The 12,368-nt window shown below is 35.0% G+C and overlaps 1 protein-coding gene, 1 long non-coding RNA gene and 1 pseudogene across 7 annotated transcripts; 1 reads left to right on the top strand and 2 right to left on the bottom strand.

The window, feature by feature from the left end:
* Positions 1-2,572: 2,572 nt before the first annotated feature.
* LOC142173323 (uncharacterized) lies at positions 2,573-12,050 on the top strand. Of its 6 annotated transcripts, none has more exons than XR_012703050.1 (7): positions 2,573-2,744; positions 5,036-5,411; positions 6,241-8,018; positions 8,848-9,021; positions 9,272-10,626; positions 11,443-11,660; positions 11,911-12,050. It is a non-coding gene; the product is annotated as an uncharacterized LOC142173323 (long non-coding RNA). The 6 variants fall into 6 exon arrangements; XR_012703049.1 differs by having other exon boundaries at positions 2,575-2,744; positions 10,421-10,626; positions 11,456-11,660; XR_012703046.1 differs by having other exon boundaries at positions 2,575-2,744; positions 11,456-11,660.
* On the bottom strand, positions 4,651-6,470 carry LOC142173321 (flavanone 3-dioxygenase 3-like). The gene is made up of 3 exons (XM_075238797.1): positions 6,264-6,470; positions 5,607-5,854; positions 4,651-5,509 (listed from the first exon to the last, which is right to left on the bottom strand). Exons 1-3 carry the CDS (start codon positions 6,468-6,470, stop codon positions 4,939-4,941), a joined length of 1,026 nt encoding a protein of 341 aa, XP_075094898.1. The 3' UTR covers positions 4,651-4,938.
* Positions 9,526-11,716, bottom strand: LOC142173322 (putative 2-oxoglutarate-dependent dioxygenase SLC1; annotated as a pseudogene).
* Positions 12,051-12,368: the final 318 nt, after the last annotated feature.

Below are 12,368 nucleotides of genomic sequence, written 5' to 3'. Positions count from 1 at the left end.
TAGGGATAAAAAAACATGCATTTACAACTTAATTTCCACTTCTATATTATAATCTCTACCCTTTTCTGTTGAGTACTTCCACTATTGCAGGTTTCCTTTCTTTCTGATTTTTCACTTGTTTGATAATCATTAATAAACGCCATGCCAATTACACTTTTTTATTCAATTATTCTTTTGCATTTACATATACATTCTATTTTCTTTAGACCCTACTTGTGGATTTCATTGGATTTGTTGTTGTTGTTGATATACATTTTGTTTTCCAAATATGTAAAGTTAATCATGACTTTCTTTCAATTTATCTTTCTTTTGAAGCAAATTTATCTTTGATCAAATTAAGTATAGAAATTCTAAAAAGAAACAATATTAATAATTTCCATCAAATGAAAATTTATCTTTGGGATCTCCTGTTTTCTGATTTTTTTATAATTTTGGAATAAACAGGTTTTTATTAGTTGGTATTGCTACTGGATACAGCAGGTGATAAATTTTTAGATGTTTAATTTGTCTTATTAATTTATTGGAAGAAACTCTGCTTTAATAAAATTGATTCTCATATATGTGGGAAACTCTGCTTTTTGATCTTTATATATGTTCAAAACTTTTAGCATATCTCAAGGGCGAAGAAATATGGAGATGCTTGATTAGCCAATAAGAGAACAGGAAGATTATTCCACTTGAAAAAATATAAAATATTAAATTCTCCTTAAAGTAGGAAAATAATTCTTTGAGGCATTTTCTACATATTCAGTTGCATATATTGATTTTTTTAAAAAGTTATTAATATAAATTGATTGAGAACTCTGCTATTTTATTGTGGTATATACTCTAGTTGATAAGAGACCAACATAAATTGCAACTTTTAGTTTTTCTTCAAAGTGTATTTTCTAAATGTTAATTAGATGATAAATGCTATAACTGGTGAATCACATTGTTGATTCAGGGGAAGTTCTTTTAGAGCAGTAAAAATTTATTTTATCTTGTTATTTGATCCAATTTCACTGTTAAAGTGGAGCTAACTCCAAAAAAGCTGTCCACAATTTAAATTTTAGGTTGTAACTCGCCCGCATAAAATCAATTTAAATAAATATTAAATTAAAATAGAATTCTTGATTATGAATAAATACAGATAATATGTGGATAAAATATATGATATATAAAAATGGTTTTTTGTTGTTGGTAGAATAAGATATATATGTGAATGCATGGCCTTGTGTATGCGTTTTAGAATTCTTGTGTTGAGCTGATGGAACTGGTATTTTAATGTGTTACATTATTTTCTTTTAGAAGTGAAGTCTTGAAAAAATGGTAAATTTTTTCGTGTGACCTATAAGTCATTTGAGCCGTAAAAGTAGGGGCGGAGCTAAAAGTTTGGGTGCGGATTCGGTCGAACCCAATATTTTTGTTCAAATAATATATTTGTATTAAGAAATTCATTAAGTATGTACCACCAATATTCATTTAGAACCCAATTATTAGAACTCAAAATTATCGTTTTAAAATTCAAAACTCATAAAATTAAACTTCTGGCTTGGCTTCTGGGCAAAAGCAATTACTAATACTTGCAAGGTAAATTATGTAGATTATTACTACTGGACTGCGGTCATTGTCCGGTTCCTTAATAAATACATGATGCTTTATGCATGAATTATTTTTTTCCATTATCTTTTCTTAAGCACACGTTGGCATTTTCAGGTGAAAAGTAGAAGTATAAGAAGCATCTATTTTGGATTCAAGACTGTTCCAGCTCACTCGAGGAAAAGCTTGTCTACAATTGATATTCTTTTTATTTACTCTCTGAAGTTTCCAAAAACTTTTGTTTTATTTTTTTAAAAAAGCATTGTTAATGGTTTTAAGAACTTTCTTTGTGTTGAAAATATTCCTATTTCAATTTAAACAGTATCCTGTAATCCGAGGAGGATTGTCTAGCATACAACTAATTTTAATGATTTTTTTAGAAACTCTTGCTAATGTTCGATTCCTATTCTTACCTCTTTCCTCTCTTCCTAATAATCTTTTTATCGTTCCTAAAAATGATGTAATTTGCTAAAATAATTTTTTCCCTTTTAATATCATAATTAATGAGATATGCATATGGTGTTCTATGGAATTTTGATGTATAAACTGGGATCAGAACGAGTTGGAAGAATTTATTATTAAGTAATTTATTTGATATAATGTAAATAGTTTTGAGACGTAATGATAGTTGTAATGACGAACATGATGTTCATTATTTTTTTTTTTCTTTTCCGTTCTTAAACAGAGAATCAAATTTAATTGAAAAACAGTAACCACTTCGTTGCCCCTCCGAAACTTGGTGACTTTTTTGTTGTTGTAATGTTTCTAAAAGTGTTTATTAGGTGGTTGTTGCTGCAAAAATTAAAAATTAAGTTTTCGATTAAAAAAAAGTTAGATTTTTTTTTAATTTTAAATTTTCTTAAAAAAGTTAGAAGTTGATCTTCGCAAACACTTCAAAACTGCTCAAAAGCCTATACAAATGTGAGCCGTCAGAATAGACACGTGACTAACTAAGGGGCCGAATTGAAAACGCATACGATAAACCCGCGGAGCAGGAAATCAATCCACCTCTCCGCGAATTTCCGAAGCCCCCTTCGTTGAAAATTGAAAATCATAAAAAAGTAAAAATGGAGGAGAGCTTTAGCGGTAGGGACAGAGAAGATCAGAGACGTATAAAAAGGCAGAGAGTTACGGCTAATTTTTTGAATCAATTTTCTCTTCCCTTCGTAAGTGTTTTTTCCCGCGCTTTTCTTTTGTGCCTCGAATCAGTTGAGATTTTCTGTATTTTTAATGATTTTTTGTGTAGTTAAATTCTTTACTAATTATAGTGAGATTCATGTATATCTGCAATTTTATTTGTTGCTATTCATATATCTTGAGATTATATGCAAATTAAACATAAGAATTTATCATCAGATCGAGAAGAAATCGAGCAATCGTTTTAGCAACTTCAAAATAGCTGATTTTGGTTTGTTTAACTACGTTTTAATACTGAATTAGCGAGGGGAATTTGATTTAATAATTTTTAAATACTTAAAATTGCGCTAGAGGGTCTGCGTACACATTACCCTCCCCAAACCCCACTTGTGGGATTTTACTGGGTCGTTGTTGTTGTACTTAAAATTGCGCTAGAATCTGAGTTTCTAAAAATTGGCGTCAACAGCTGAAGAAATTAGAAATCCTTAGTAAGATCAAGGAGGAAAATGAATACCTTTTTTCCCTGAGGAAAATGAATGATTAATCACTTGATATATGATTAACACGTCTTGTTCCTTGAATAATCCGATGTTTTTGGCATTTAATGTTATCCATTATCCTCTTAGGGAAATTAGTAAAACCGGACAGAAAAGGATAGTTGAGATTATAATTTGGTGTTGATTAGGTATAACTCGAGAGTCGACTAATTGCACCAAAAAGGGAGGAAAATCTGATTTCAGTGCCTATCTGAATGGGTAAAAACAGAAATTCATGCTATATTTTAAATCAATTGTCAAGTTAAAATTTTCTCTTGAGAAAAATAGGGGAAAGATGACGGTTTTGTTATGAGATCTGAGGATATTTCATGCTTATTTCTAAAGAGATAAGCTTGCACTCTATGGAGGAAATGATAAGTTATCAGCTTGAATTATGGACTAACGATGACTGAATCCTATTTGTCATGTGGTAATATAATGAATCAATTGGAAGTAAATAGAAGCAATTAAGATAAACAAAGTGCATGTGTTCATTTATAGAAACATTAATAACCGATTCGGATGATGCATGGAGATAACCTTTTAGGAGGTGTAAAGCATCGCAAGTTTGCCATGTTATCTGATTAACAAAGGTGATGAATGCAGCTATTTAGTGCAATAGGAAATCAAATCTACGTATAACAACCAATTTAGTTAAAGAAATTCAGATGTATTCGCCTGAAAATTTATTCCTTGGTTTGATATAGTTTCAAGTTAGTCTAAAGGAGGATGGAAACGAGTAGGATAATGTTGGAGAAAAAACAGCTTGGATGTCTGAACATTAGCGAGGTCTACACTGACAAACAATATTATATGGTAGTTAGCGCTGGGTATCATATCTGAGCATTACCTGAGTCATGGAACTTGGGTTTGAAGCCATGCGTCCCTGTTAGCTTACAATGGTAACTTCTCAACCCAAAACCAGAAAGAATAAAAAAATGATAATATTAATATGAGAGCAGGTGTTGTGCTGGCTATTTCTGCGCTATGTTTACAGATAGTATTGTTGGAAGGTCATTTTGGCCGTATATGTTTGTGGTTGTAAATCAATATAATGTTCTTTGCATGCCTAATTAGTTTAAGTTCTTAACTAAACATTCTGTGTCAATTTACCATCAAAATGTTATCTTCTGTGAGAGCACATGCTCGTATAAGCACGTCTAGCCATCTACCAGTGATGAATGTGGCTTGAGTTCTAAACTTGTGGTATGACCTACATTTGGCTTAAACTGGATTAGATGTGAATATTAGAACTCTTTTCCAATTTGGAAATTATTTGAATTTTCCAGTTGCTGGCTTCTAACCGAGGTATCATTGGGTTTAGTGAAGATCCTGATGATGCATCTTAATTTTGTTGGTGGTGCAAACATTATGGATCCTTAAATCATAAGTGGCCTTGAGGGAACCCTAATTAAGATGAAATGACTGGTAAAGTCTGTTCCAAATTTATTTTTCACAGTGAGGCCTCCTAGCATGAAGAAAGAAGAGCCCTTATTTTTCTTTTTCAAAAAAAAAATTGAAGAAAGAAGAGCCTCACACCAGCGATGTTTGAACAAAGTACATAGGAAAGATGGCTACTGGTTATAACCTTTGCATTTTAACAAGTGCAAACAGATTGTATGACGTGGATGTGAAGAGTGTAAAAATGAGAATTCGTGTATGCCCTGCTCTGCTGTCCATGGACTAGTCATGGATTTATTTTTAATTTGTCTATGTACTTTGCTTCCACAATATCTTCTCCAGAAATGAAGTCAAGGAAATCACTGAAGCCTCCTTCTTTGTAGGACAAGATATGTTGTTCATCGACAAGTGCTGGTGCAGGTCTAACTTTTTTACCTAGAGCTAGACTGAGAAGGCTGGCAATGGAAAGGCGCTTTTCCTCTGAGTTAACTGTTGCTCGGTGGAGAACACCTTTGTATCGACCATTGCTTAATACTTCCATGTGATCTCCCAGCTGAACAATGAGGGCTCCTTCTATGACTGGAACTGAATGCCACTTTCCGTCATGATCCATGATTTGTAAGCCCTGATGATTTTGAAGAATGATTGATAGCAAAGCATAATCTGTGTGTGGTGGCAAGCCTAGTGTAAGATCTGGCTCAGGACATGCTGGATAGCAGTTAACGGCCATGACCTGGGAGCCTTCTGCAATGTCTTCATGTAAGTAACTAGGGTTTAGTCCTAAGCTCTCAAATATCACTCCCATGAGTTCTTCTTGCAACTGTTGTACTGCCATAGTATAATTTCCCATTTTCTCCCTGCATGATAAACTGCTTTAGGCACCTATAATTATATCATTCTTGAATGGTGAGAAAATATATCAGAAATCATTTCAGATAAGGGTGCAAAACAAACTTGTAACCTGTGGGATTCGATGGCCACAAATCAATCCAATTTGAGATTGGATTAGCATAGTGCTTGAGGAAGTCTCTCCAAAAGGATACTTTGTCTTTGATATCATTTAGGCTGGTATTATACCTTACGGGATCATGAACATTTGAAGACAAGAAATGCATTTTCTTTTCATTTGGTAAATCGAAGAACTCAGTCGCAGCTTCTAAGGCATCTTTCATGACTGACAATGGGATTCCATGGTTGACTACCTACAGAGTCATTTATTGCATGCATGCTGTTATTTTACGTCCAGGTTGAATTAGCGAAGCACGTGATCTTATTCTCTTTCCTGTTAAACCGCTATGTATGTAAAATCTAGGACATCTCTTTTAACTGATCAACTGAAAATAAAGGGAAGAGAGAAGGAGGAGGAAGAGGAGGAGATATGTCTAGAAACCAAATGCACCATGTGTGCTGCATGAAGTTTCTTTTTCTTGATTTCCAAATGCTTTTGTCTCTCTGTGGGGAATCTGACAACATCTTCTATTTACGTGGTGTGTGTATATTGTTCTTCCTTGAATCATATCAGCATGAAGGAACTTTATATGTAACAAAATAGGATAAAAAACTATATCATTTTAGTACATGATTGCAGGTGACATGACACGAGAGAAGCACCTGGAAGAAACCTAGCTTCTTGCAAGCCAGGTGTACTTTCTCGATTATCCGAGGCCGATGAAGAGGGTGGCATGTGTTAGACAGGGTTCCATCGGGGCGTAAGGATGCCGGAAGAATGTAACGTTTGGGAACATTGGTTAGACCCTCTTCGGTAAGTGTCATGGCACTAGTAAATGAATCATTTGGTGAAGCTGAGCTCTTTTCCATTTTTCCTCCTTTTTTTTCCTTGTTTCAAATATGGCTTTAACTCCTTATTTATAAGCAGAAAATATGAAGATTTACTTATATATATTTAAAATCATTTATCCGGTTATGCAATGAATATGTGATGATACCATGACTATAAGCGATGAAAAGCGTATGCAATGAATTATTATTGTATAATATTGTTATTTTTGAAGGCCGAGAAATGTCAGATGACGGTAATTGTTGGTTTCACAAGTTGATCCAGAATGTGGGGAAAAGAAATCCAGAATGTAATTGAATACAGAGATTGTGTTAGATTCAGGTGGCTGTAACCCACGCGCCATAAGGGAGAAGTTATCCAAATATTTAAACGTGGGGTACGTAAGGTTGCCATTTGCTTTTGTTGAGGATGTAAGCAGTAAGCGCTCTCTGGAGTTTTAACTCCTTCAATTCGTTGCATTGCGAGTAAGGTTGTTCATGTTTATATTTGCTTCCCTATGTTAGTTTACTAAATTTATAAATCAAATTAACCAAATATAGAAATTCGTTTCCCTTTTTTTTTTTTGGGCACTCATCTTTCTTCTTGTATTCGAAGATCTATTGGACTAGACTTTTACATGGAGGTACACTACAAGGGAACTTTTCTTAGATATACTATAATTAGGACTTTATTACCTATTTTCTTTAGGTTTAGTAGTTTTCAACAAATACCCTAGGTTTTTTACAATTTATATACAATTATTGTATTAGCTGTCCCAGCCCGTATTATTTTCCTTTAATACGACTGTGATATGCGCGATCAGTTACAAGCGAAAAAGATTGGATTCATATTACCTCAAAATCGATTAATCTGCGCCCAAAATCTCCCTTTCTTCTTTTCTACCATTAACAATACCTCCGTATAATCAAAATAACATCGATTGAATCGGTATTTTGCTACAATTGAAGAACAAAGTTCAACACATAACAGATTCGAGGAAAAAAATCATTGACGATAGCTCTGTATTACTAAAAAAATTGTCAATTGCATCGCTCTGGACAACATTGAAAATGAAGAATCATTGAGATTGTTGTCAGAATTATTTTCAATGTCGTTCCATTAAAAAGTTTTGAATTTGATATTCGGGTTTTACGATTTTGTGAGTTGTTTGGATTGGGTATTCTTGTAAATGATTGAGAATCTCCTCTGGAGTTTATATCTCAATTTTGAGGAGATTAGTTAAGTGTAGAGTTGGTTTTAGACTAGTTAATCTCCTCTGAGAAGGCTGGCAATGGAAAGGCGCTTTTCCTCTGAGTTAACTGTTGCTCGGTGGAGAACACCTTTGTATCGACCATTGCTTAATACTTCCATGTGATCTCCCAGCTGAACAATGAGGGCTCCTTCTATGACTGGAACTGAATGCCACTTTCCGTCATGATCCATGATTTGTAAGCCCTGATGATTTTGAAGAATGATTGATAGCAAAGCATAATCTGTGTGTGGTGGCAAGCCTAGTGTAAGATCTGGCTCAGGACATGCTGGATAGCAGTTAACGGCCATGACCTGGGAGCCTTCTGCAATGCCTTCATGTAAGTAACTAGGGTTTAGTCCTAAGCTCTCAAATATCACTCCCATGAGTTCTTCTTGCAACTGTTGTACTGCCATAGTATAATTTCCCATTTTCTCCCTGCATGATAAACTGCTTTAGGCACCTATAATTATATCATTCTTGAATGGTGAGAAAATATATCAGAAATCATTTCAGATAAGGGTGCAAAACAAACTTGTAACCTGTGGGATTCGATGGCCACAAATCAATCCAATTTGAGATTGGATTAGCATAGTGCTTGAGGAAGTCTCTCCAAAAGGATACTTTGTCTTTGATATCATTTAGGCTGGTATTATACCTTACGGGATCATGAACATTTGAAGACAAGAAATGCATTTTCTTTTCATTTGGTAAATCGAAGAACTCAGTCGCAGCTTCTAAGGCATCTTTCATGACTGACAATGGGATTCCATGGTTGACTACCTACAGAGTCATTTATTGCATGCATGCTGTTATTTTACGTCCAGGTTGAATTAGCGAAGCACGTGATCTTATTCTCTTTCCTGTTAAACCGCTATGTATGTAAAATCTAGGACATCTCTTTTAACTGATCAACTGAAAATAAAGGGAAGAGAGAAGGAGGAGGAAGAGGAGGAGATATGTCTAGAAACCAAATGCACCATGTGTGCTGCATGAAGTTTCTTTTTCTTGATTTCCAAATGCTTTTGTCTCTCTGTGGGGAATCTGACAACATCTTCTATTTACGTGGTGTGTGTATATTGTTCTTCCTTGAATCATATCAGCATGAAGGAACTTTATATGTAACAAAATAGGATAAAAAACTATATCATTTTAGTACATGATTGCAGGTGACATGACACGAGAGAAGCACCTGGAAGAAACCTAGCTCCTTGCAAGCCAGGTGTACTTTCTCGATTATCCGAGGCCGATGAAGAGGGTGGCATGTGTTAGACAGGGTTCCATCGGGGCGTAAGGATGCCGGAAGAATGTAACGTTTGGGAACATTGGTTAGACCCTCTTCGGTAAGTGTCATGGCACTAGTAAATGAATCATTTGGTGAAGCTGAGCTCTTTTCCATTTTTCCTCCTTTTTTTTCCTTGTTTCAAATATGGCTTTAACTCCTTATTTATAAGCAGAAAATATGAAGATTTACTTATATATATTTAAAATCATTTATCCGGTTATGCAATGAATATGTGATGATACCATGACTATAAGCGATGAAAAGCGTATGCAATGAATTATTATTGTATAATATTGTTATTTTTGAAGGCCGAGAAATGTCAGATGACGGTAATTGTTGGTTTCACAAGTTGATCCAGAATGTGGGGAAAAGAAATCCAGAATGTAATTGAATACAGAGATTGTGTTAGATTCAGGTGGCTGTAACCCACGCGCCATAAGGGAGAAGTTATCCAAATATTTAAACGTGGGGTACGTAAGGTTGCCATTTGCTTTTGTTGAGGATGTAAGCAGTAAGCGCTCTCTGGAGTTTTAACTCCTTCAATTCGTTGCATTGCGAGTAAGGTTGTTCATGTTTATATTTGCTTCCCTATGTTAGTTTACTAAATTTATAAATCAAATTAACCAAATATAGAAATTCGTTTCCCTTTTTTTTTTTTTGGGCACTCATCTTTCTTCTTGTATTCGAAGATCTATTGGACTAGACTTTTACATGGAGGTACACTACAAGGGAACTTTTCTTAGATATACTATAATTAGGACTTTATTACCTATTTTCTTTAGGTTTAGTAGTTTTCAACAAATACCCTAGGTTTTTTACAATTTATATACAATTATTGTATTAGCTGTCCCAGCCCGTATTATTTTCCTTTAATACGACTGTGATATGCGCGATCAGTTACAAGCGAAAAAGATTGGATTCATATTACCTCAAAATCGATTAATCTGCGCCCAAAATCTCCCTTTCTTCTTTTCTACCATTAACAATACCTCCGTATAATCAAAATAACATCGATTGAATCGGTATTTTGCTACAATTGAAGAACAAAGTTCAACACATAACAGATTCGAGGAAAAAAATCATTGACGATAGCTCTGTATTACTAAAAAAATTGTCAATTGCATCGCTCTGGACAACATTGAAAATGAAGAATCATTGAGATTGTTGTCAGAATTATTTTCAATGTCGTTCCATTAAAAAGTTTTGAATTTGATATTCGGGTTTTACGATTTTGTGAGTTGTTTGGATTGGGTATTCTTGTAAATGATTGAGAATCTCCTCTGGAGTTTATATCTCAATTTTGAGGAGATTAGTTAAGTGTAGAGTTGGTTTTAGACTAGTTAATCTCCTCTGAGAAGGCTGGCAATGGAAAGGCGCTTTTCCTCTGAGTTAACTGTTGCTCGGTGGAGAACACCTTTGTATCGACCATTGCTTAATACTTCCATGTGATCTCCCAGCTGAACAATGAGGGCTCCTTCTATGACTGGAACTGAATGCCACTTTCCGTCATGATCCATGATTTGTAAGCCCTGATGATTTTGAAGAATGATTGATAGCAAAGCATAATCTGTGTGTGGTGGCAAGCCTAGTGTAAGATCTGGCTCAGGACATGCTGGATAGCAGTTAACGGCCATGACCTGGGAGCCTTCTGCAATGCCTTCATGTAAGTAACTAGGGTTTAGTCCTAAGCTCTCAAATATCACTCCCATGAGTTCTTCTTGCAACTGTTGTACTGCCATAGTATAATTTCCCATTTTCTCCCTGCATGATAAACTGCTTTAGGCACCTATAATTATATCATTCTTGAATGGTGAGAAAATATATCAGAAATCATTTCAGATAAGGGTGCAAAACAAACTTGTAACCTGTGGGATTCGATGGCCACAAATCAATCCAATTTGAGATTGGATTAGCATAGTGCTTGAGGAAGTCTCTCCAAAAGGATACTTTGTCTTTGATATCATTTAGGCTGGTATTATACCTTACGGGATCATGAACATTTGAAGACAAGAAATGCATTTTCTTTTCATTTGGTAAATCGAAGAACTCAGTCGCAGCTTCTAAGGCATCTTTCATGACTGACAATGGGATTCCATGGTTGACTACCTACAGAGTCATTTATTGCATGCATGCTGTTATTTTACGTCCAGGTTGAATTAGCGAAGCACGTGATCTTATTCTCTTTCCTGTTAAACCGCTATGTATGTAAAATCTAGGACATCTCTTTTAACTGATCAACTGAAAATAAAGGGAAGAGAGAAGGAGGAGGAAGAGGAGGAGATATGTCTAGAAACCAAATGCACCATGTGTGCTGCATGAAGTTTCTTTTTCTTGATTTCCAAATGCTTTTGTCTCTCTGTGGGGAATCTGACAACATCTTCTATTTACGTGGTGTGTGTATATTGTTCTTCCTTGAATCATATCAGCATGAAGGAACTTTATATGTAACAAAATAGGATAAAAAACTATATCATTTTAGTACATGATTGCAGGTGACATGACACGAGAGAAGCACCTGGAAGAAACCTAGCTCCTTGCAAGCCAGGTGTACTTTCTCGATTATCCGAGGCCGATGAAGAGGGTGTCGCAGAAAGGATAGATCGATGAAGAGGGTGGCATGTGTTAGACAGGGTTCCATCGGGGCGTAAGGATGCCGGAAGAATGTAACGTTTGGGAACATTGGTTAGACCCTCTTCGGTAAGTGTCATGGCACTAGTAAATGAATCATTTGGTGAAGCTGAGCTCTTTTCCATTTTTCCTCCTTTTTTTTCCTTGTTTCAAATATGGCTTTAACTCCTTATTTATAAGCAGAAAATATGAAGATTTACTTATATATATTTAAAATCATTTATCCGGTTATGCAATGAATATGTGATGATACCATGACTATAAGCGATGAAAAGCGTATGCAATGAATTATTATTGTATAATATTGTTATTTTTGAAGGCCGAGAAATGTCAGATGACGGTAATTGTTGGTTTCACAAGTTGATCCAGAATGTGGGGAAAAGAAATCCAGAATGTAATTGAATACAGAGATTGTGTTAGATTCAGGTGGCTGTAACCCACGCGCCATAAGGGAGAAGTTATCCAAATATTTAAACGTGGGGTACGTAAGGTTGCCATTTGCTTTTGTTGAGGATGTAAGCAGTAAGCGCTCTCTGGAGTTTTAACTCCTTCAATTCGTTGCATTGCGAGTAAGGTTGTTCATGTTTATATTTGCTTCCCTATGTTAGTTTACTAAATTTATAAATCAAATTAACCAAATATAGAAATTCGTTTCCCTTTTTTTTTTTTTGGGCACTCATCTTTCTTCTTGTATTCGAAGATCTATTGGACTAGACTTTTACATGGAGGTACACTACAAGGGAACTTTTCTTAGATATACTATAATTAGGACTTTAT

Source organism: Nicotiana tabacum, chromosome 19 (assembly GCF_000715075.1).
Source record: "Nicotiana tabacum cultivar K326 chromosome 19, ASM71507v2, whole genome shotgun sequence".
NCBI lineage: Eukaryota > Viridiplantae > Streptophyta > Magnoliopsida > Solanales > Solanaceae > Nicotiana > Nicotiana tabacum.
This window is presented reverse-complemented; position numbering and strand designations above follow the sequence as displayed.

Coding starts and splice junctions, on each gene's coding strand:
- LOC142173321 (XM_075238797.1), bottom strand. CDS start 6,470: ATGGAAAAGAGCTCAGCTTCACCAAATGATTCATTTACTAGTGCCATG. Junction 5,855..6,263: donor AGAAGCTAGGTTTCTTCCAG/GTGCTTCTCTCG, acceptor ATGACTCTGTAG/GTAGTCAACCATGGAATCCC. Junction 5,510..5,606: donor TCGAATCCCACAGGTTACAA/GTTTGTTTTGCA, acceptor TTTATCATGCAG/GGAGAAAATGGGAAATTATA.